The sequence below is a fragment of the Bombus bifarius genome, unplaced genomic scaffold, assembly GCF_011952205.1.
Source record: "Bombus bifarius isolate JDL3187 unplaced genomic scaffold, Bbif_JDL3187 scf7180000007986, whole genome shotgun sequence".
NCBI lineage: Eukaryota > Metazoa > Arthropoda > Insecta > Hymenoptera > Apidae > Bombus > Bombus bifarius.
The window spans coordinates 332027-357179 of NW_022884368.1; the positions used below are offsets into that span (position 1 = coordinate 332027).

The 25153-nt window shown below is 37.4% G+C and overlaps 3 protein-coding genes across 5 annotated transcripts; 2 read left to right on the forward strand and 1 right to left on the reverse strand.

Moving 5' to 3' along the window:
* Positions 1-557: 557 nt before the first annotated feature.
* Positions 558-4124, reverse strand: LOC117205007 (WD repeat and FYVE domain-containing protein 2). Its single transcript, XM_033443017.1, has 7 exons — positions 3586-4124; positions 3321-3462; positions 3040-3245; positions 2690-2929; positions 2465-2603; positions 2133-2332; positions 558-2046 (listed from the first exon to the last, which is right to left on the reverse strand). The coding sequence occupies exons 1-7, from the start codon at positions 3744-3746 to the stop codon at positions 1908-1910; spliced, it is 1227 nt and encodes a 408-aa protein (XP_033298908.1). The 5' UTR covers positions 3747-4124; the 3' UTR covers positions 558-1907.
* Positions 4125-10083: 5959 nt separating this feature from the next.
* On the forward strand, positions 10084-12353 carry LOC117205020 (AKT-interacting protein-like). Its single transcript, XM_033443037.1, has 7 exons — positions 10084-10399; positions 10495-10676; positions 10760-10824; positions 11074-11174; positions 11285-11472; positions 11562-11730; positions 11999-12353. The coding sequence occupies exons 1-7, from the start codon at positions 10385-10387 to the stop codon at positions 12080-12082; spliced, it is 804 nt and encodes a 267-aa protein (XP_033298928.1). The 5' UTR covers positions 10084-10384; the 3' UTR covers positions 12083-12353.
* Positions 12354-12535: 182 nt separating this feature from the next.
* Positions 12536-15509, forward strand: LOC117205021 (cdc42 homolog). Of its 3 annotated transcripts, none has more exons than XM_033443038.1 (5): positions 12536-12796; positions 13221-13427; positions 13494-13603; positions 13706-13903; positions 13988-15509. In XM_033443038.1, the coding sequence occupies exons 2-5, from the start codon at positions 13250-13252 to the stop codon at positions 14075-14077; spliced, it is 576 nt and encodes a 191-aa protein (XP_033298929.1). In that variant the 5' UTR covers positions 12536-12796; positions 13221-13249; the 3' UTR covers positions 14078-15509. The 3 variants fall into 3 exon arrangements, with proteins under 3 accessions (XP_033298929.1, XP_033298930.1, XP_033298932.1); XM_033443039.1 differs by having other exon boundaries at positions 12549-12792; XM_033443041.1 differs by lacking the exon at positions 12536-12796 and adding an exon at positions 12966-13061.
* Positions 15510-25153: the final 9644 nt, after the last annotated feature.

Here is a 25153-nt window from a genome sequence, read left to right on the forward strand (position 1 = left end):
ACCAACGATATATTTTTCACGAGTACTGCAATCAATTCTGTACGAAAACTATAACAATGTACCACGTTGCGTTGTTATTGATGTTGTTTATCTTAACAGCAACGACAAATTCATTGCTAAGTAACAATTTTGATATCGATCACTCATAATCACGTAGCTCATAAATCAAGTAGTCGATCGATGCCTTCCAATGGACGACAATGCATCGCCAATACAGCAAATTATTTTCTAAGATTAAAAAGCTATTATCACTCGATGTAACGAAGCAATGGTAGATCCTATAACATACATTTGGAGTATCGCTTCTTAAAAAATGTACATATACATGTATGATCAACACTTCGCGCGTGGACATTGTAATAGTATTAATTATATAGCAAAGTATATTTCACGCGTAACATATAGAAACTGATTAGAAAATATATGTTTAACTCTGTATAAAATAATAATATTAAATAATTTCCTGTAGAATCCATACATGATAAAAATATACGACATAATAGTAGATCAAAGGAAAAGGCGTATTTAATGCCATACGTTTGCCAAAATTGTATTCATACTAGTACACTGCTTGATTTTTAACGTACTTCTACAATAAATATAATTTTTCCTTCCTCAAATGCTTTTATCACTTACAATAGAGAAATCAATATTATGCTAATCTGATAATGAAAATTGCATCCAGGTACAAGGTATGCATCCTATTAATAAATGGAATGATTGAATAATTACAAACACAAATTTCATTAAACGAATTAAATAGTCTATAAAGAGAAGACTTGTTTCCTATTTTAATTATACATACTTGTTTGCAGAAATCGTAACATACCTATAACTTTGATCATATATTGTTTAATCAAATTTTTACTTTTCATCATTTCTGTAATAGTATGCATGAATCTAATTATTAGTATTAGTAGTAATATTATCATTATTATATAATTAGTATATTTGCATAACCTGTACCTAGTTTAAATGTTTGGAGAATCATAATGAATGTCTAGAGACAAATTAGGTTTCGGGATAAAGCACCTCGTATAATTGCTTGTAAGAAACTATAATATAAATAATTAGGAATGCAACAAAAGAAAAAAAGAAACGACTAGGAACAACATTGACAGTCATCGACAATGTTTTAACGAATTACTATTGTTTAAATGAGTACGCAGTTTAGAGCAATTCCTCAAAATTGTCAATCTGTATATCAGATTATTAATATAATTTCACACTATACATACTAATAAAAACTTTGATATAGACCAAAAAGTGTTAAAAATTTTCGACTATATATCGGTCAGATGAAAATGTAATTCAGCTTAATTTTGTACTTCAAAATGTAAAATTTCTTACAACTTCACGTGACATAATGTATTTTTTAATAATCATATTTTGTTCATTTAAAACAAAAATAATTTATTTATAGTTACTGCGTTAAACGTGTAATGAAACAGTAAGATTACTTTTTGTAATGAATTTGATTAAAAATCCAAATCTATTGATTAGTGCTTTGGTCGTTTGTAAATATGATTGCACTAAATAAGATTAAAAAATATACTATTTTCTACCATTTGCTGAATAAGTTATGGAGTTAGTTTTTCTCTGTTGGAAGAGTACTTGCAAGTATATATATTTATATATATATATATTTTTTTTTCCAGTTATATAGATATCCTATTTTGGTGTTGCAGATATTTCACGAATCCAGGATTTTCTTATGCAAGAAGCAAATTGTAATATGTAGAAACGTAATTGTTTTTATCATCAAATAAACGGATTTTAAAATGATTTCATAGTCGTAAAAATAGGCTCTGGATATTATACTTTTACATTGAAATAAGACAGTAGTTTTCTATTATGCCTTACGATTTGATTAATTTTGTTATTTGTAGATAAATATATCTGGAAGTTCACTGAAGAAGTGCAGAAATATCCCAAATCTTAATAAGACGATCTTGACCAATAGTTAATAATCGTCGCCTAGGAGCATCAAGATCCATTCCAACGACATTATGCTTTGCGTCATGGAACGATGCTAGAGATGTTTGGCTATATAACACATGCATAATTTCATTTAAACATCCACCTTGTTTGTCAATTTTAGTGATAAATCTAAGCTCATTGTCCCTACTTACTTTGCAGCTTTAAGTTGAATATGACACTGATCGCACACTCTAACTTCAAATTCAAAACCCATTGCTGGTATTGGTATTCGCTGAGATGTACATCGTGCGCATAACGCACGACCACAATGACGGCAATGGTGCTGTCTTAGACCTAATTGTCGTTGATCCATCATAGCTTTAATATTCCAAAAGAATGGTCTTCCACAAGCCTATATTTATCATAATATTTATATATATAATAAAATGTTGTTTAATGTAGGATCATAATTAGCATAAAAAACCAAACTGGTTGTAGCATTAAATTTCAGAATCAAGTTAATTATAATTTTACAATTACATACTTGGCACGTATCGGATTCTATCCAGGCTGCAGTTTCTTTTCTATTTGCAGCCATATCCCAGCATACTATTACACCATCTTCTCCTCCAGATAACAACACACGTTCTGCGCTTGCATAGCACAATGCAGTTACTTTGTTGCTGTAAAATATGTTTAATTATGATTGCAAAAAATATAAACTGGAAACTAATTTGAGAAGAATTTCTTAGTAGACTGAATAGCTTACTGATGTCCTTGGAGTTCATAGGCTGTACCTTGCCGGCCTCCAATATCCCATACTATGATACTTTGATCGAAACTTCCAGAAAACAAAAGCTGCTTTTCAAAATCCCATGCTAATGTATGAATGCTTCCTGTATGTGCCTTTAAAGTAGTAATTAGTGTAACACCATTAGTATCTAATTTCAACATTGCTATTTGTCCAGAATAATCACCAACAAAGGCATGTTTTGATTGCGCGTCAAATCTGAATAAGTTAAGGAGATGTGTGTAGTTTTAAAGAGAACTTCTTTCAATGTAACATACATATCTAATAATTAAGAAATCAGTTAGAAATTATTTCTCACAAAAGGATACTGCAGAGCGGTGTACCATGCATCAGTTTGATATGATCCTAATTTTTGTCCTGTTTCTGAACAATGTAATTGAAACATCTTATCTCGACCTATACTTAAAACCCATTCGCAATTTGATGCAAATATAACACCTGTAACTCTCGCTTGATGTGCGGCATATTCACGCATGGCAGTCATTTGATTATAATCTTGCTCCAAAATGAATTCCTGAAAATAATGAAAGTACATTGAAATAAAAAAAGAAATTGATCATTTTCCATAGAAAACTCTTTTAATACATACATTTATAGTTCCATTCTCCAAACCAACAAATAATTGTCTAGTTTGTACACAATAATGCATTGATGTTGCACCAGCAGCCATATATTGACAGACACTTGGCCAATATTGGCCAGAATCTCGTTTCAACCAAACTCTAACAGTTCTGTAAAAGACATTTCCTTAAGAACATGAATAGCTGAAGAAGAGAAATTTTCGACTAACTATTGTAACGAACAATTAAGAAATTCAATTTTAATATTACAACTCGAATATAATACTCATCTACCTGTCATCGCAAACACTAATTACACCATCTTCCCGCGGTATAATGATAGCCGCATTAACATCGTCATTACATCCTTCTAATTTCGATAGAAGTATAGGTTTTCGGCTTGTGCTGAATTTATCATGATTTACTCCCGGTGCGGGCTTTATCTCTGCTGCCATTTCAATCTTTAAAACGTAATATTTGAAGCAGACTTGTCATTTGACAGTTGTCGGACTTCAATGATGATCAGAGTTTATATGCGTTATGAAGACGGAAAGTCGGATTTTTTAACAGATTGTGGAGAACCTATCGGCGCTATTCGTGTTATTCCTCGTGAATTTTTCTTTCCTTCCTTTTCGAGTTCCTCTTTATCGACTGTTACAACTTTCGTGGAAGTTTCTATTTGCGTGCATTATGTAATAGAAATGTATGCACACACGATTTATGTTGAGGATGTAAACAAAAAATGATGATCAATTGATCTCGCTAACAGGACCATTATCTATAGCAGAGCTTTGTTACCAACTTCCTTGCAGACACAGCAAATCAATTATTTTTCGGATTACTTTCTTTTTATTAAATAATTATGTTGCGAGGCGATAATTTTCCAATGTTTTTACAAAATTAATTTTCAAATAATTCTTTTAATAACTGGTGCCTGATTACTTAAAGTTCTTATTGATATTTATCGGCTTCTATTGTTGGTAAACGTTATTTCATAGACAAGATGCAGCCATAGACGAGATAAATACAGAATGGACGTGACATGCAATGCTTTTTCACGCCCTATGTTTTGGTGGACTTTTGAATCCGTTACCATTCTCGTATCACATGCAACTGTATCAATTAATATATAGTATAGAACTGGCACAGATAAGTACTTAATGGTTTGACTAATTATTAAAACCATCGTTGCAGAAAATAATCTTAGCATGTGTTACAAAATAAAGATTTTATAATTTATACAGCAATTAATAACGAAGTAAACAATGATAATAAATTATTTTCAATTCAAGAAATTTCTTTTTTTATTATAGTTTCGCTATCAATTCTCAAGGACTATTTTAAATTGCTAATTATTAATCATTTTTAAGAATGACATTTATTTTTAATAAAGACATTCATAAAACTGCTTCATTCTCTTCCATTTATTGGAATATTTGAATTATTCAAATATATTTATTAATAATAGTATGAATAATTAAATAATATACCGTTATAGCATTTTCACATATAAAATCAAGGACATAATTTTATTACTGTTAATGGACATTGCCTTAAAAATATGTTTCCTATTCATTAATTTCATCAATTTGACAGTTTGAATTGATTAAATTAGCGCGCGCTTGTACACAGGAAAATCGAATGCTCCTATTGGCGCAATATATTACAAAATCACATCAGGCGTCTCTATTGGTGAAAAATATTGTAAAGTCAAATCGAGCATTTCTATTGGCCAAGAATGTTGCATCGCTCGTAATTTGAGGAGAACGCTTGGCGCGGGGTGACATTCTCTGTTGAAATCTGTGGAGTGAGAATTTGTCGCATTAGCCCGTAATTATTAGTACTTTCATTCCAATGTTATCATTATTTCTACACTTCTATCTGCTTCATTTGAATAGTACGTTCTTATTTAATCACTTATTAATCATCATTTGAGTAAGATTAAGTAGTTTTCCAAAACTTTTTCTGCACTTTTCTCGTTGACTGCATATCTGACGGTTAGTGTTATCGATAGCTCATATTATCGACCTTTGGAATAGAATTTGGATTCTATTATTGGTTTATTTTATTATAACTTGTTCTAATATTTTAAATTATTGATTTTGTCATATTGGTTATGTCATGTATTTGAAATTGTTGGTTTCCTACTGTACAGATTATTGGTACGTGATCGAAAGAATAGGGATTTACGGAATAATGGACACCACAGGTGATTAATAATCAATTCGTTGATTTTTCATGCAGATTTGGTAATGATTGATTATAACAAAGCAAATGTATGTATATGTTTATTTTCCCTTTTTGTTGGATCAATGGTAATTAATATTTGTTACATAATTGTTACACAGCTTACGATTGATATCTAATAACATTATTTTATAAATAGTCGCATAATTTCTTAAAAATGTTAAAATGAAAGAAAAAGAGGTTATAGAAATCATTTTTTTAATTAATGTTTTCATATCAACATGTAGCAAATTATACGAATCATTTAATTGTTATTAGAAGATGATCTATCGCGAACTTATTACGTTTGTACATATTTGTACGAGAATATCAGTTTATTATTTCCTCGGAAGAGACTGAATAAAACTTGTTGAGACACGTGCAGGATTATATGTATATACGCTATAATCACTTCAGGCATGTTTAGTTAAAAAAGTCTAATTTATTACAAGCATTGTCGAATCTTCATAAGGTGCAACGTAATATATTAATAAAAACCATATTTCAAACTCTGATGACGAACATTCACAATTGAATTCTTCTTGTAGAGTTGGTTTTATATTTCAGAATATTGATAAATATTTGGAAACATGTTAGAAAATATCTTGCAATCGATAAACAGTGTTTGAAATACTACACGTATATATAAGCTTCCAGAAACGGCGATATCTCCAAAACAAACTCTCACCCCCCCCCCCTCTGTTTCTCCCTGCTAATACAATCTGTTTTCAGAGAATGTTTGTGTCCGCGCGCAATGCGGTCGGTAGAGTCAGTTTTTGCTGCGTAATAACATTTGTGTTTTCTAGAGCACAATAGCTCTTAATAATTATAAATCTAATTACAATAGTAGCTGAAAAGGACCTAGTGGTGTTTCAAAAGCCAAGAATGTAAGTAATTTTGTAATCTGTACTTAATTTTATTCCTTGTTATCTAAATTTGTCATTCTTGAATTGAATATTGGCATTATAATTTTAATAGAGATCAATATTCCACTATTTCAAATTTTTCAAATAATTAACATTTTCCTTAAGAACAAATTACAATATCCTATGTTCTGTTACAGTTTTCTTCTATGGCATTATATGGCCCCTCCTTGATGATGATCCACACCATGACTTTCCCTGGTCTGCTACAGCATCGATGACCTCGTCCTTCACATCATATCGTAAGTCGCATGCATTTTTGTCCCTCCGGTCACTCAATCATGTCGTAGGACGAAAGGTCCAAATCGACACGGGTGATTGGTTGTAATTTACGTAGAATTTTTTGCGAGTACAGTGACCGCGGATATTTATTATATGCGTGAGTAGTAACATTTCTTCTATGTATTATTTATTAGTTCAGGATAGGTCTTCTTGCACATCGCGTTTTTTTTTTATATCAGTTACACGATACTAACAAATTTTATATTAATAATATCGATAATTGTACTAACTGATACAAACGATATATTAACAATTCATTTGAATTTTGTGATTGAGGATATGTTCACTATAATTACTTTTGAAGTTGGAATGTGTATTTACTGAGAATTAAAATGACTTAATTAAATATTTCGTAGTAATGAAGTCGGATACCCTCCGACTTCGTTGCGTTAAAAATTGCTATTATTGCATATCTAATGATAATGATAATAATAAGTTTTTATTTCATCTCCTGTTTTCTGTTGACATTATTATTTATTATGTTTGGATATCGATTTAAAATATAAATATAGAGATATTAAAGTTCAATCCTGCCGTCAAAAATGTATTGAATTTTATGTGTAAGAAGAAATTTCGCGACAGGTAAATTTTAGAGTCAAAGCAACAAGTTTTGAATACTGTTTTCATACTTTCGAATATGTGCTTTGACGAAGGAATTACCTGAGGTTGTTTGTATTAATATTTAATTTTGAGTCAAGTATTAAATAAATTTCTTATTCAGTGTCAGTTTGCCTTCTTTGTAATGTAATTTCAATAACATTTTGGTAATTTATTAAATTAGATTTATTAAAATAGAGTGTTAGTAATTGAGATAAAATATGAAAATGCAAAATGAAAAAAGATTAGCCCGCTAAAGACGAAATAGATGCACTAATACATTCTTTTTAGTTAGGATTTTCAGGTTTTACCCTTTCCGTGTTCATTGCCAGGACCTCACTCACGTGCCCAGGTGCTACTTGGGTGAGAGAAAGGCAATGGGTACGATGATCACTGATTTTATAATAATTTGTAAGCGACTGACGATGCGTTAGTGTATCGTGCACGACGTACTTTCCACATAGTGTGTATGGTTAGGCTGTGGAATTGCGTCGTTTCAGTATTTATCCCATTTGCTATAAATTTATGTAATAAAACATAAATTCACACAAATATCAGTTCAATTACAACCTGTGAAAACAAAGATTCGTTATTAAATACGGCGAATCACAGGTATTAGTATTATTAATTTTCTTGTTAAATTATAATATATGGTACCAAATTTCGTACCACCTGTAATTTCTTTGACAAATAGATACGTTCTTTGAATTATGAATATTTTTAATTAAAACTGAGATTTACTTTTATTGTGTTGTACGCAATGGTCGCTAGCCTTCGTCAGTCGATTTCAGGAAAATGGTACGTAATATTAGAGTGTGCATGTTGTGTGCCAAACTCGGGTGTCGGAGGCGTCCCGGGACGTTCTCTCTAGTGTAGGTCCTTGCGCCCGAGTGTTATGTGTGAGAATCGTGGAGTGAGTGTGTTGGTGTGTCTGTTTTGCCATTTTTAAATATAGGGCTAGGTAGGATAGGTAGCATACTTTCTGGCGTGCCTGTTCAGTATAAGTAGGTAGGGCCGGGCAGGTTGGCACAGTCTCTGGTCGGGTAGGCGCGTTTACGCGTGTCCAACCTGTTTCAGGAAATTTCATTCGAAAAATCGACGGCGAAGCTGGCACGAATGGAACATGCCGTCGTCTCTGACTTCGCCCATCGATTTTTTGAATTTCGCGGTCGCGATCGCGATTGGGTTTCGACACGAACGTTAATATTGCTCGAGCATGCACATGCGAACGGACAGCGATCTCTATATGATCGTTGTTCATCCATGTGTATTTGGATCAGCTTTCGCGATTTATGTTTTTATTTCACCTTTATACGTTATTTTTTGGTTTGCGATTTAGAAAGTCTCGAGCTTAGATGTAAGTTTCAGCGGGCATCGCGCCCGAAGAAAGAAGAGGCTATGAGCCGAAGAGGCCCGGCAAATTGCCATGCAAGAGGGCAACTACTAATGGCTTTTCATCTTCTGGATCATCCAGAGGATGGAAAGTCATTCTCGTTACTACTTTGTCACTGTACTCGCTTTTAGTATTTGTAGTAGTATTAGTTGTGATTTGTTTGTTTGCCGACGTACATGTCGGCCCATCGTCATATTGGGCTAATCGCGGTTTTTCAATTAGAGTTGCGAGTAATTAATTACGGTTTGAATTACAGTAGCGAATCTAAATTTCGTGCTAACAATTAGAGTTGCGAAAAAGTACCACTTCGGTTTGGATTAGCGTTGCGATGAAAAGACGATCTCGTTTGCTTTACTGTTGCGAAGTATAAGATGTCGCGATTGTACTCAATATTTTCTATCGTTAATAATTATTAGAATTTATTAAAAAGTAGAATTTGAATTTGTTGCGGTTTGTTTTATCTCAAGTTGAATTAAAATGACGTTAATTTTAAATTAATTTCGTAGTGCTGCGATTTGTGGTCATCGCATATAGTTGAAATAGTTAGTTACTGAAGTTCTCTGCGGATGAGTGGGGAAAATACTGTTCTGAATCCATGATTCCTTTCGAAATACTTTTTTTGAAACTCTGGTCTTTGATCTTTTCGCTACGCGCGATTGTGCTCTCAGTTGTTCGTTATAGAGTCTCTTTCGTTTTCTCTTTTATTTCTACCTTCTTTACACCTACTCTGGACCCATAACTCGATGGGATTAATCAATCAAGTATATAGGTGTAAAAGAAAAAGTATATATGTATTTAGTATATTGAAATAATACAATTATTATTATACACGTATTATATGCACAAGCCAAGTTACTACATGTTCTTTGAACTGGACACACTCTGAGATCACGCTCTATTCCCTAGTTCACTCTCCCCTTTTTGGTTAACATATGTCTTATATTACATTAGTTAGTTCGGATTCCAACAAATGCATGCCTATCTCAACCAAAGAATCTCGCTGCTAGTAGCTCTGATTAGGATAACAGAGTTTTTTTGAGAATATAAAGTCGAATTTACACTCTTCCTTTAAAGTGAAATATTGTAGATTCAGTTTGACAAATGAAGATCTTTCTATGGCTATATATATATGTGTATTGAATCATTGAGTACTCTAGCTATATACTTATGTATGCATTGACTTTATTGCTTTCGATGATCTCGATTATCCAGTTAAATATTAATTCCTATATTGGCCGCAATAAATCGCAGAGGGCGTAAGAAATGCTGATTTTTCCAGGTCGGTATTTCAAAACCTGGGATACAAAGTCCTATGTAATGTCACATCTATCGTGTCCTTAATTAATGATACAATATAGACCTAACATTCTATAGGACTGATAAGATGATATTTATTCTTATTTTAGATTAGATAATAAAAAATAAAATAAAAAGCATTAGTCGATATATTAGTTAACCATATAAGATCTATGTCTTCCTTCGTTTATGGTTGTTCACATATAGCGTGAGATGGAATATTTCAGAGAAGATGATGGTAATCGGAAATACAACAGAATAGCCAGTTATCTGATAAAATTTGTGAGATAATGGAACATATTTTTATTATTTAAAATCCTGAACGTTGATTATATTTGAGACACAATCCTACTCTTTTTCTCTTAATTACATCAGTATGTCAGGAACAAAGGTAATAAACAAAATAAGAGTAATCAAATGTTTCCTTTTAATCTGGAAGATAAATAGAAACATTTGAAAATAACAACTAATTTTATATGATATTAGGATGATGGTAATAAGAACGATAACCTAAAAAGACAAGGTTCATTTAGGAAACTATTACCTTTGAATACAAATGGAGATTCTCAATTGAGCATGTCTGTGAAAATGATTGATAGGCCAACTGTGTCACAAACTAACAAAGAATATACCGTATACTTACAGGAATACAATATTTTATCAGAATAGTAAGTTAATTTTGCAAATCAGTATATAAATGTCTGCAGTGAATGAAAATCTCTTAGTTCTTTTGTTATTACTTTTTAAACAGTAATATGCTATGTGCGCAAGATCTGAAGGGTATTTATGTCATACCATCTGCCCAAAATTCCTTATGTAAGTAGTATGAGCAAATAAATATTTTTCTTTTTTTTTTCAATGCATTTTATGTATGAGAAAAATTGCATTCAAGTTATTTAAGTCAAATATGAATTGATTCTTAGGTCTTGCTTATCCTGACTTGGTCTTGTATAATGGTTTACATGTAAATATGTGCATGATTTATTGTTTGCCACATTTTCTTGTACACATTTATTAGACATTCCTGGACATTTATCAAGCTGTAATAAATGCATTTTGTTTTAGTATGGTTTGGAGTACAATTTGTACGGCAAGGAATATATCAAGGAGGAATCTTCAGATTTAATATTACGCTACCACAAAATTTTCCAGATGGGGGATGTCCTGTAAGACTGTAATTCCTAATACATTAGAATTTAGTTATAAAATTGTCTTGATTTGTTTAATGTTTGTATACTGAATGTTTAATTGTTATTGTGTACCGAACAAATTGTAGAAAGTCACATTTCAAACTCCAGTTTTTCATCCTTTGATCGATTCTGAATCTGGAGAACTATATACATCGTGGGGGTTTCCTGAATGGAGAAAAAGTAATCGAATTTGGCAATTGGTACAATTTATAACAAAAATCTTCACAAAAGTAGATATTAAAATGAATTCTGTAAATCATGAAGCGTCTAATTTGTAAGTATTTAGGAAAAAATATTTGATCAATGAATGTTGTAGTTGTCAGTTAATATTTAAATTTTACACATATTATGTTTGTATTACAGATTAGAGAATAATTTCGAAACATTTCGAGATCGCGTAAGAAAATGTGTGAGAGAAAGCTTAAACAAAGTCTATAGTTCACCTATGGTGGATGATCCTCACTATATTACTTTTAGTCCATATGTCGATGAGCTTCATAATTCCATTAAGAGAGAAATCTATGAACCTAAGGTAAAGAAATATATATCTAAATGTTTTTTAATTACTAAAACCATTTTCATTTATACTTGTTACTGCTTGAAACTTCCAAATGTAAACCATAGAGATATTTTTTCCGAGATATGTAGCTATTAATGTAGATTAATAAATATTTATTATATATTTATTATATTAGATATTAATGTAGACACTAGGATATTATTTAAAGCTTAATGAAAGTAACTTATAATATTTTGATCTACTTTTTCATTAATTATGATTATAATGTGATGAGATACAGGAAGAGGAAGAAAATAAAGCAGTTGGATTATCATGGGTACAACCAGGATCATTACAACCATTTTCTAAACCCGAAGCAAGATAATAAGTAATTATACTGTATACAAAATGTAATAACAAAGCTAAAAGCTGCAGTCCTTAGGAGATAAGAGAATTGTAAATTTTAATGTATTTTTATAGTAGCAAAAATGAAAATTATTTTTTACTTATGTTCAACATGTATGTATAAAATTGTTATAATAATTGTTTATAATACTCTTATATTTGACTGAAGTAAGAATATACAATTGTTGATTTATTATTAAATGTAGTGCTAATATTTCTTAAAATAAACATTTAAACGGAGCAACAATTTACAATCAGACACTTTTTATGTATTGATCTAGTACCAACTAGTGCTTTGTTATGATAGTGATTCTAGTATTTTTTTTAATTGCAAATTTTTTAAGTGATATAAGAAGCAATATTTAATAATAATTTTATTATTATCAAATATATTATTTGCTTTTATATTGTTATAAACTCTAGTATTAGATATTTTTATATTCGTGATCATATGTGACGGGTGCTAGACGTGTGCAACAAGCAGTTGTGAATGAACGATCGTTAAAAGAAATGCATATTTCGTGATAAATATAAAGTGCGGTGGAATATATTGCGCTTGATGGCGTTGAAGTACTAGATGTTGTATTTATACTTTTTTACGTTTACCAATATATTTCAAGTTGTATAATTGTTCATTGTGATTTAAGATTATGAGTTACGATTTTAACCTTTAATGACAGACGTACAATCGTAGGTAATCGTCTTTACTTTTACGTTCAATAACTTAATACGATTTTCCTTTTATAAGTTCATGTTATAGGTAATATAAAATGCAAATATAAAAAGTAATAGTTACTATTGTGAAGAGTAATAGGAAGTAATTTAATATAATTTAGTTTTTATATTGGAATTTGGTTATATGTTTGAAGGTTAAGGGCAGGCCGACTTTGTATGTGATTCATCCGAGAGGTTTCATTAAATTCGTCTATTTCATATAACGTCAAATATAAAAAATTTAGATGAATTTATCAATTACTGACAAAGCGTTAAAGAATTTTAAGAGTGATTTGTACTTTGTTTATTGTTATTAAAGTCGAATTGACATATTGTACACAATATTCCCAGAAGTGTCGTGTGATTCGTTTGTTGTATTAACTTTAAATATGTATTTAATACAGCTATTTTAGATAATACAAGAAATATCAGCATGCAGACAATAAAATGTGTTGTGGTAGGGGATGGAGCTGTGGGTAAAACTTGTCTTTTGATATCATATACAACCAATAAATTTCCATCCGAATATGTACCTACTGTTTTTGACAATTATGCAGTGACAGTAATGATCGGTGGTGATCCATATACATTGGGATTGTTTGATACTGCTGGTAAATTTCTAATAATATTAAGATTTGTTTATAAATATAGCATATAAATACTATGTTATGTTACAGGCCAGGAGGATTATGATAGACTTAGGCCTCTGAGTTATCCACAAACAGATGTATTTCTTGTTTGTTTTTCAGTAGTGTCACCATCATCATTTGAAAATGTTAAAGAGAAGGTTATGTTCAATCCAATTTATTTATCATTAGGATACTATTGAAACGAAATGTACTATGCAGTAAAGGAAAGAAATGTCAATCATGTACACGTTTTACTTTAGTGGGTACCTGAGATAACGCATCACTGTCCAAGAACTCCGTTTTTGTTGGTTGGTACTCAAATTGATCTGAGAGATGACGTTGCTACTATCGAAAAATTGGCAAAAAATAAGCAAAAACCGATATCAGCAGAGCAAGGAGAAAAACTTGCCAAGGAATTAAAAGCGGTAAAATACGTAGAATGTAGTGCTCTTACGCAAGTAAGTATGCATCTGTTAAATAGGAAGACATGTCCACGCTATTGTAGTCTTTTGGTAATAATAACAGAGTTTTCGATGTTGCAGAAAGGTTTGAAAAATGTATTTGATGAAGCTATTTTAGCTGCATTGGAACCTCCAGAACCAGTAAAGAAGAGGAAGTGTACACTCTTGTAAAAAGAGTAACAGTTTTAAAAGGAATGTGTATTCAGAAGTGAAACAAAGTTACACGTAATAATAACGAGCGGCAAATCTCATGCGTAGTATAAAGCACTGTTAGAAAATCCACGACCGTGCGTATATGGTTCCTTTTGAAAAAAAAATATTAATCTTTTGAAATTAAGCAACAGCCGCTAATATTACAACGCGACAATTTCGATCCAGTTTTTTCACCAGTATCATATCATAATGTCGGCCACATTCCATGCAACGTGAAATATTGACTAAAAACTTGATTAGTTTCATGGGATTTATCAATTTTATCTAAAAGCTAATATATCTCGTAATGTATATTGTACGAATATTTTTTGGTTACTCAAGTTTTACCTTGAAAACTAATTATGTTGTTTAAAATTGCTTTGATATTTTTATTAGAATAATTGGTGCTATTGATTATTATTTTTCGCGTTTTATTCATTTATCGATAAGACGAGTAATAACATAGAATAAATCATTTTCTGGAATATATAAAGAATCGGAAGGATTTTGAAAAAAATAAAACAAAGCATTAGTTTTCAGTATACAGAATGAAATTACACGTTTGTAGTGAGATCTAAGTCAGAGATTTCGCAATGAATGTATAAACGTACAATATATCAAAGCTATATATGTATATTATTTAGACACCTCTGATCGCATGTGACGACAGACATGGAAATATTATTTTTCTTTGACATATTCATTTTTGGTACATTTTCGAAATTGGGCAGCTAAATCACGCAAATTGTTTTTATAGTAGCGCATTTGGTTTGGCAAAACTTTCTACATCTAATTTTGTACATATCAGCGTTACAGATGCACACTGATACGATGTATTAAAACGACGAACAAGAGGTTAGTAATAACAGGCATTTATATTTTATAAGATGTCGGTGAATAAATTTGCTAGTAATATTGGCTGCACTATATCAAACGCGGTATGAAATTCTTGTAAAAAATAGTTATACATGTATACATATAACTTTTCATGAAAATACATACATGTACGATTGTATGGACGAAGGTCATAGCTGGTCGAAAGCATTGAGCTTATTTCCCAGTAAAATTGCGTGTTTACGTATTATTTATTTCAACGAATATTATATTATTTGATAAATAAAAAATCAATGCCTATTGTTTTTCTAAAAACTTCTTACTATACGTGAACTGGATACATGTGAGACAAATTTCTAAAATGTAATGCATTTTTCTGCGATCGAAAAGTTTTTCAAAGAATTCGATCGACCATGATATTATGTGTGGGACGGTGCATGAGTGAGCATTATAAAGAGATCATCGATCGATTTTTACATTCTGTATCCAGTTAAGAGGTGGCATTTATTAGCATTATACGTGTCACGATATGTAGACGCAATTACATTATAAAATATCCATATAAATATATTTATACTATGCATAACAAATTATTTTCCCGTTTGTTCTGTATTTTTTTAAATTGAAAGTATTTTTTTTTCGTTATTCGTTATTTGATATTATAATTCATATGTGATTTCCACTTTAAGAGTAAAGAATCGTCGAGTGCGCTTAGCATTCCGTACTGTTCGAAGCTCGAAATGCTACGTCTAAATGGAAATACTAGACGTCGAAAGACAAGCGGCAGATGGTTATTCGTCGACCTAACGGAGAGAAAATCGTACCGTGGACGTATAGTACTAATATTACTTATCCATCATGGATTATTGGGACTTTTCTCCCTTCGTCCTCGCGTCTTCTTCGAACCAGGTCCTCCCATTTTCTCTCTCTCTCTCTCTCTCCTATTTCTCCTTCTCTCTCTCTCTCTCTCTCTCCTTCTTCCTCTTTCTGTACCTGTGGCAGGTCTGTCTACCTTTGCCTGGCTCGATTGCATTGCCGTATAACGTAGCGCGTTGCGCCTTGTGGTTACTTCAATTAGGTGGATTCGTGGTTACGTATTGGCGTACTGGAGCAACTTAACCACGTCGGCACAGAAGGTACGCCAGTCACGGACTCATCACGGACGTGCCTCTGAACTCCCTTGACATTATCGCTAATCATTTCAAATCGATTCTCGCATCCATGAGAAAGCGAATTCTGACAGGCGGCATATGCGCGTTTCCCTCTTGAAATTTGTTGGTCGATTAATTGCAACCCAATTGAGTCCATGAATAAGATTCGATGATCGGTTAGCCGTATACGTAACCCCAAAACACCTGGAAGAAGGTAAACACGTACAAGTTTATGCAATACGAGGCACGCATTGTAAATAAAACAAACTGACCGCGCGATGGTAATCATTTTTCCAGCCGCACATTGACGCAACTCAGTTTTAGGCGTATCTGGCGATCTCTGTCGGTGCCAGAATCGCTTCCCTTCTGTCTTTATATCGCTCTGTACCGTTGCATGTTTCGCGTCATCGTTAAGCCGAATAAAACCGCGAGATCTACATATTTCGTAGTCATTGAGAAGATATTTCTCTCTGTTGAGATACCATCGACTCTTTTAGTATATCGTTTCGCTCGATATCTTCCTCGATAAGAATGAGTGTTAATTCGTCGTATATACATACAGGTCTGGTAGAAAAAAAATAACATAGTTTCTTGTTGATAATATTGGCTGTTATTAATCGTGTCTATTAATTTTGTGACTATCATGAACCGTTTTTCACACTCAATGCGATATTATTAAGTTCAGAGAAGAGAGAACCACGCGAAATGAAGATACTCGTCCGCATAAAATGATACACTCTGTAAAGATAGAAGAATAACCCGAAGATTGTACGCACGAACTCACCTTCCGCCACTACTAAACGTAACTTCGTAACTTCACAAACCTGTCATTCACCATGCTGGGCCCCATAGAACGTCAAGAGAGTAGAACTCGTCAAAAGCATCTCTAGGCTTCTCCTCTGGTTACTTTCCCTTTTCTAAACCCTCTACAGGGGATTCGCTCCTACGTAAATGAGAAAAAAAAAGAAGAAAAAGAAAAATAAAGTCCAACGTCGGTGCATTTTCCGCGAAGGAAGAAATAATGTGTGCTAGGGGTTCGCACGTACAGTTAAGGGACGGTGTTGTCTTACATCGTAAAAAATGTTACTCCTTGAATCCAAATAAGAAATGTTTCGTTTCGTAGAAGTAATAAACAAAGATAGGAAGATATAACGCTTTTAATGGCGCAGTTAGTTAATAGCGCGCGTCGAGCGATCTTGAAAAATCTCCACGGCTCGCTTAAAAACGGATGAAAAGCCGACTCGAGAGACGAACGCAGCGATCGCGATACGCGTGTATGCGTACATACGCAGCCGAAAATCATCCCGACGTATATACATACTCGAGTGTTCAGCTTCTGGTATCTATAGTCAGCCATGAGTCGTACGATAACACGGTGGATAAGTGGCACGTGTCTCTTACTCCTCTTCCTAACCGACGGACAATGTTGCTCTCAAAAGAATCAACGTCTAAGATCTAGTTTTAAACTAAACCAGACATTCGGTCGATTCGACTTAGGGACAGCTTTTAGCCTGTCACTTATCACGAGAAATTATGCAGAGCTCGAATATTTTGATACGTCCGCAACGGCTGTTTCTAGCTGCAGTAGCATCGAGATTACGCGTCTCCGTTATCTGCTTGGATCGCTTCCTTTCCGAGGGAAACTTTTTAGTTTCTTTCCATTTTTTTCTTTTTGGATATCGAACACGAGACGGTTGCAGAGGGGTATAAACGACGTTGTTGCATGTTTTCTTCTTTTTCTCGTCGCGATCCAATCGATCCGATAACGCGTATTCGTTTCTACCTTTACGATGGCTGTTCTTTTCCTTCAAAGCTGATCGGTGGAAATCTTGAAAATTCGGTTTCCGATTCGCGATTCTCCGTTCTAACAGGATTATCTCTCTCGAAACTAGTCGTATCAAACGGAGAAGGGTAAGTCTCACGGGAGCGTTTTCCACGTATTTATATCAGTTTATTGGAAGTTCAGATTTTCGATCGGTCGTATCAACGCGATTTACGAGCATCGCGGACCAGGTACGATGGCCGATTACATTAGTTGGAAACCGCTTAAAAGCATTATCGAGTGGTTAGATCGTAGAGGCAGAAAGGAATAGTCGATAGCCGGTCGAAAAAAAAGAAGCACCTCTATACGTATTAGGATTGCGAGGGGTGCGGAGAGAGGAGGGTGCAGCAATCAGGAGTATTGGATCTTTTGGGGTTTTGGCAAACGAGAGACGGTCGTGGTCGTTAGAGAGAGCGGTAAGCAGAAGTCGAGAGACAACGTGGGTGGCAACAATAGCTCTCTCAAGCGGCCAGATTCTGGTGGCACGACACGCATTGTACGAGCGCAGTTTGAAGGTGATTGATCACCGTTGGTGATCGCGCGCGTACACGCGCGCATCGCGTTTCGACTCTTTTCTCTTCTATCTTTAACAAGGGACCCGTACTCGTTTAACATGTCCGGTTGACAACGAACTGGTCGTCGTAGTCGTCACCAATCAGATCTGGATTTTCGATGGAAGCGAACCACGGGGGGCAAGCATACCTCGATGAGTCCGATCTCGATGGATCGAGGAGCGAGGGAGAGCAAACGACCGCCGTCGCTGAAACCAGACGAATCATTTTGTATCGCGTCTCGTTTTTCTCGCGAGGACAAGGATCGCTCGTGGTGAGCCTTGTAAATGACACGCGACTGTAAACGGTGGAAAGTCAAACCGCTTTTCTCTACGCGTATCTGCCACGGTCGATAAGAGATCGTTCGTCTTCGGTGCATATTATAAACGTATGTACGTAGCTGTCGCTTACCGTTACGCCAGGCTCGTCGATGTTCCTAATAGATCATCCAGCACTCGAGACCTCCTACTCACGTCGCTAACTTTCGCACTGCGTTTGAAACGATACTTCTGTACGCGCTCTTTATTTCCGCGAGATAAAACAAAATGAGAGGTTGCGAATTACACGGCGTTTCGATAGAGGGGAACGGAGAAAAAGAGAGAGAGACAAAGATTGGATTTGTATCCGTTTAGCCCGCTGGTAGCGGTCGTTGCTTTTTTTAAAAAATCGTTTTTATAAAATCGCTCGCCGTTGCGAGGGTAGCTCGCTCATTTTAATACAAATTGTTTGGTCTCCGTCTATACGACGGTACCGCATGTCGCAGAGGCAACATTGCGTCCCCTACGCCATCGTTACCAGACCCTCGTGAGCGAGCTTACTCGATCGGTAGCGTCATATGGTAAAACTTTGAGTAGACGTTTAACTTAAGCGGCGTTGTTACGTTTTCCGCGACTGGAACGCGTGGTCCACTCGTAATCTCGTCTCTGTTTTCTTAAACTCGTAACTACGCGCGATACTCATCGATTCGAATTACATTAGGAATTTGTTTGACGGCAAGAATCGTAAGGTCGTGATCGTGCTAAATAAGTACTTAAGTGTATAGAGGAAGGGGAATGGCCAGTGATAAAGTTTCTCAACCCTCACGATGCGAGCTGTCCGATGATGCGGTTGCGTGCAAGGGACACGGACACGGATACGAACACGTACGCGAACCGAACACTGACGGAGATCCAGAGGAAGCGGAAAAGGGTAAGAGGGTAGGAAATAGGGGGAGAAGGAGGAAGCGAGAGAAACAACGAGCGAGAGGGATTCGAAGGGAAAAGGTCGGCGAGTGGTTCGTCAGACTGATAACCCAAAAGAGGAAAAGAGAGGAAAGGAAAAGATAGGTGAAGAGGTGAAGAGAAGAGAAGAGAAGAGAAGAGAAGAGAAGAGAAGATCGGAGAAACGTAGAGAAGAGAAGCGCGCGTCGCCCACTCATGGTGATTGCTGCCACCAGGTTTGTTCCTCGACTCCTTTGGCACCCCTCCTGCGTCACTCACCGCGGTGTTCATCGGCATCCCCACCGCGGTAGCTATCCCCGCTCTGGATAGAATCGCGCTCCCACCAAAGTCTGCTTCATCCCTCCTATTCTCGAGCACGATCGCTCGACCGTGCCTCCGTGGACTCCGTATCACCTTCTGCTCTCGAGAGAACCCGGATTGTCCACCCACGCTGCTCGCTCATCTTCTTCCTCCTTCCTTTCCCTTCGTTTCACCCTTCTGTTTGCTTTCACGCCCAGTTCCGTCTTTCGGACGAAGGCAACGAAGAAGAAGCGGTGTTGTCGCTCGATCGGAAGCTGATGTGCGAAGGGGAGCCACGTTTCGATCGTCGACAAACCATTAAAACCGACAGATCGTACAGACATGGTACGACGACACTGAACCACCGCTAGGTTGAGCGATCGTATTCGTTCGGAATACGATTTCTGACCACCGCTGCGCTCTTCGGGCTACCGATCGTCTAAAGTTTGCTGCTTACGTCGTCCGACACTTTGATTTTACTCGTTGAATTTCCACCTTTTGCTTGCACGAATCATTCCGATTGCGATCGAACGTAGCCGTATACCTAATTCGAATTTACTAAAAGATGGAAACAGAAAGAGGGAAGGAACGCGAACGACGGACGTGTGGTATCGGTATCGACAGATCGAACCGGCCGTTAATCGAACCGGACGATAATTAAAAGGTAATCAATCTTGGTTGTTACCTGAACGTGGAAAAGAAACGTCGAGAGAAATAGAATCGAAAGATCCGAGAGGGTAGCAAATTGCAGAACGAGGTCGCCAATCGGGAACGTGATGCGTTTTTTTAAGAGAGAACGATTACCGTTCCCGGAGGACGTTCGATCTCGTCATCTTAAAAGCGATTGGTCGTGGTTGGTTTGCGTGCGATTAAAACGTGCGTGTTCGACTCGCGTTCGCGGTTGGATCGATGCTTCGCGTTTCTTCTTTTAGCAATTTGTCCAGATGACGGCCGTGGCAAAATTGTGTCCATTGACACAGCGAACGAGCGAAAAGAAAGAAGGGATGGGAATAGCGCCGAAGGCGCTGAGAGTTCGTTCGGAGTTTTCGCGGTTCGTTCTAGGACGGAATCGAGTTGGGCCCGGTGGTGGTGGCACGTAAGAAGTGCAGAGGTCGCGGCTGGAAGCTCGGTATCCGTAGCTCGGAGCTGAAAACGTAAGGGAGTTAAAACGCGATCCAATTTCTCAGGCCATTGAGTGCAGCGACTGCCATCTGTCTAACGGCTGGCCCTGTGCTTTTTACAGGCGAACCGTGAAATGCGCAAACAGAAGGTCCGGACCTCCTTTACATTTTAATCAAATCATTTCTCTATTACGTGGCTCGGCCACCTTAAGAGAGATCCTCGCGAGACCGAAGGGTTTAATTCCTTTCTTCTTCTTCTTTCTCGCAGAGATCGTTGTTCCTTTCCCTCTTAGATAGAACCGTCTGCTCGCCTTAATTTTCTCGTCCTTTCAGGTCGGTTCGATAGAACGACAAAGTCCGTGCTCGGTGCTTTCCACGCGCGCAATTGTACGAGGATCGAACGGACATGGAACGAGACGTGATGGGACGAGACGCGATGCGATGCGATGCGATGCGATGCGATGCGATGCGATGCGATGCGGAACGAGCAGGGAGCACGTGGTAGAGGGAGGCGACGAGAGCCGATCCGTAACGCGTCGATCTCCAACCTCGCCGGGATCAATTTAATTTTGTTACAAATAGCTACAACCCTTTGGTTCCCGACTCCCGTGGCGGGCACGTACGCTTCCAATCGGTTAATGACTGTTTCGAGGATCGATCGTTCGCCGAGCGAAAGCCTCGAAATAATCATCATGGTTTCACCGTAATTGCTCCGCGGGAAATGAGAAATAGCTTCGTACGCCGGCAAGGTGCAATTACGCAAAAATTAGTTAATTGTTCGTGAGTACATGGCCTCCGTTGAAAGCAGCACCGGTGGCGGGTAATCGAGGTTCGCGTAACGCAAATCCGATAACGATAACTATAAATTTCTATCCACGACGAATCGTTGTTCCGGCAATTACGGTGAACTCGTAAAACGAACTTTCTTCTTCTTCGGACGACCGCAAGGAAGATGAGAGGAGCTTTCCTTCTCACGTCGCCTAGTTGAAAAGTCTTGGCGAAACGGAAGACAAAAAAAAGAAGCGCCGTTGTTCGTAGTACGTTGCTTTACCCTGTGCCTTGGTGTTCAAGCAGAGACGCTTAGGTAGAAAACGGAGTGTACGCTCTTGTCAAATGTTTTTTCGAATGGGCCGATATATGTCTAGCGCGGATTGATATATGTCTATCCGTGACGTTCGTATGTATGGATTTTGCGGCGCGTATCCGTCTGACACGGATGCTTGATGGCGACCGTGGAAGTAGATTCATCTTTAGTGTGAATTGGTCAGGGTTAAATAAAGCTGCTCCGACGAGTCTCAGCGGGACCCTCGCCGCTCGATATACTTGCTTTTCATAGATATATAATTTACCTAGCACGAAATCACATCGAAGATTGATGCGACTACTTAGTGCGAACGGGTGGTGCGCGCGAATCTTGTCAGTCGAATCGTTGGCGATAATGTTACTGAAACGACAGTTTCCTCTCTTTGGCGATCGGTCGAATCGAACGTTTACGTCTAAATCGAGTTCGGTCGCATAAATTTTCCGATTCGCTCGAAATAGCTGAGGTCTGTGTTTCGTGGACGCTCGCCATCGTCACGGCACCAACTTTCATAAAAACCTTTGTAAAAATAATCGTTTCGACGACGCCCGAACATTTTCACAACGAAATCCGGGAACAGGCCGATAACTCGTTTTCATTCGTTCTCGAAACGTTGAAACTCCCCTTCTTTCTTGATTTTTTCTCGTCGTCGGTATCCCGATCCTATAGCTAGTCGATGTTTTTCGGTTGTTCGTTCAGAAACGAGGGTCGGAGATCGTTTGCGCGAAAAAGACAAAAGATTCGTCAGAAGGAGACGGTAGAGTAGAGTGGAGAGCTGAAAGATAAAGTTCGAAGGTGGTAGGTTGGTTTCGAGAGAGAGGCGCCGATCTACGACAGAGAGAAACAGGGAATAAGGGGTTGGATGCGATGGAGGGAACGGGGTAGGCATAAGGGGGTCGATAAAGTAGCGATCGCGCACGGGACTCAATTACACGCTCCGCCGCGCTCTCTCTGTCTCTCTCTCTCTCTTTCTCCCCCTCTCGCTCGATTTCTACCATCGTTTGCCCCCTCTTCCTCATCCTTTTCCTCTCTCGACCACAGCACCCACACCCTTCACTTCGCTTCTCTTCTCTTCTCTTCTCTTCTCGTTTCATCTCTTCTTCTCTCCTCTCCTCTGCTCTCTTCTCTTCTCGCTCGACCACCATCAGCACTCCCAACCCCCAAAGCAAACCCCTTCCGCTATTCGGTTTTCCAGGCACCGTTCACAACCGGCTCATCCCTAACCTCCCACTATCCCCTGGGAATCTCCGAAGGGACGACTCGAAGCAGGAAATCAGCCAGACAATTCGACGGCAACGCTGTTCCTGTCGCGAGTTTCTCGCGTGCTTCGCTGTTTCTACCAATTTCGATTCACCCTTCGCATTTGGCTATCGCTCGCGATCGTTCTCGAATATCTTTTCCCTCTTGCCACCCTTTGGCGTTTCTCGTTTTTCCAATAAATTCGTGGAAATTTCTTCTCGTCGAAACGCGTAGCGTTGGAAAGTCGTTCAAAAATCGTTTTGGAACACGATTGTTTGTAATGGATTCTTCTCCGTGTCCATCATACGTTTCGATGCTCTCCACTCTCCACCACTGATCCATCGTGTCTGGAAAATGTTAAGGAGCGTTCAGGCTATTCGTATTATTGTCAATATTATTGTCAATATTTCAGGGTTCTCGATATTGTATTGACAGTATATATTGATCGTCTAGAGGATCTCTTACGTACGATAATATTGAGAACCTTAAATATTGACAACAATATTGACCGTCTGAACGCTCCTTTACACGAGCGACAAGTTTCACGCTCGTTCGTACGTTCCGTCTTTGTATTTATATAAAACGAAGAAAAGCGTCGTTGGGTCGTCGAAACCGCTCTTAATTTGCTGAACGGAGTTCGCGTAACCGAGGACACATCGATACGTGGGTATTTCAGCTTGACTGTTGGGACGAGAGTCTGCGGTTTCGACCGCGTCTCGACGAACGTGAACAGTCGTCGTTCGTCGAAATTACGAGCGTCTAGCCGATATTTTATTAATCCATCTCGGTTACCCGATCGATCGGTTGACGGAAGTTGACGTTTCTAGCGACTGTACTTCATGCGGCGTAATCGATGACCAAGACGGTCTTCTGGAGAATAAACATATCCGTATCATCAACGCTTATGATTATTCGAGTAATTAAACGGTTCGTGACTAAAGGCTTTTAGTTTCGTTTGGATCGCTTCCATCCGGGGGAATCGCGATCGTTTCAATTATCGTGAATGCGTTAAAGAAATCCTCACGTGACCGATACCGCTTGAAATTCCCTCGACGATCCGTTTGTTCCGACGTCGTAACGAGCTTCGGACGCGCACTACAACGGAGGGAACGTTCGTTCATTGGCAAAAGGCTGGCGCGATGGCGAAAGCATGAGCGACGATAGGTGCGACGACGGAACTGCGATGGATCGAAGGAAAGCTCGTTTACTGGAGTAGCGAGCGTGATCGCTGGCAGGTCAGCCTGCTAATTCCGCGACAAGACCGAGAGAAAAAGATCGGTGGAAAAACGAGGAACTAACGGGCGGAAGACGATCGCTGGAGAACGAGAATCGCGTCGGAAGTGTTCGGGGTCGAAAAGCGTGTGCGAGCTGGCGAAGAGGCATGAAAAGCCATGCGAAAGATAGGAGACAGAGAGGCAGAGGGCGATGGGAGGGAGACCGGGTTCGAGAAGTAGAAGCGTGAAAGAGGAAAGGGGGAATGATTCAGTAGTGAAATATGTTAGGAGGTCGGCGTAATGCCTTTCTTTCTCCCCTTTTAAAAATCGAGTGTATGAAACGAGCCAGACAATAATATTTCACATGCCGCGAGGCTAATTGAATGCTACCACGGTAGTTCTGGTCCTTAGCAGGCCCTCGGGAGTTCTCGGCCCCCTCTCCCTCTGGTCCCCGACCCCCGGCAGACCTTTTTGCTCTCTCCACCGGCAGATCTTCCTACACCGCCCCTCGTCCCCACTTCCGTTCCATTTCATTCCATTCCG

Bases quoted from the DNA above. Each gene is read 5' to 3' on its own strand.
- LOC117205007 (XM_033443017.1), bottom strand. From the start codon at position 3,746: ATGGCAGCAGAGATAAAGCCCGCACCGGGAGTAAATCATGATAAATTC. The intron at 3,463-3,585 runs GTAGATGAGTAT...TGTCTTTTACAG, and splicing joins ATTAGTGTTTGCGATGACAG to AACTGTTAGAGTTTGGTTGA. The intron at 2,047-2,132 runs GTAAGTAGGGAC...TGTGTTATATAG, and splicing joins ATTCAACTTAAAGCTGCAAA to CCAAACATCTCTAGCATCGT.
- LOC117205020 (XM_033443037.1), top strand. The intron at 10,825-11,073 runs GTAAGTAGTATG...ATTTTGTTTTAG, and splicing joins ATCTGCCCAAAATTCCTTAT to TATGGTTTGGAGTACAATTT. The intron at 11,473-11,561 runs GTAAGTATTTAG...TTTGTATTACAG, and splicing joins AATCATGAAGCGTCTAATTT to ATTAGAGAATAATTTCGAAA.
- LOC117205021 (XM_033443038.1), top strand. From the start codon at position 13,250: ATGCAGACAATAAAATGTGTTGTGGTAGGGGATGGAGCTGTGGGTAAA. The intron at 13,604-13,705 runs GTTATGTTCAAT...GTTTTACTTTAG, and splicing joins TTGAAAATGTTAAAGAGAAG to TGGGTACCTGAGATAACGCA. The intron at 13,904-13,987 runs GTAAGTATGCAT...TCGATGTTGCAG, and splicing joins AATGTAGTGCTCTTACGCAA to AAAGGTTTGAAAAATGTATT.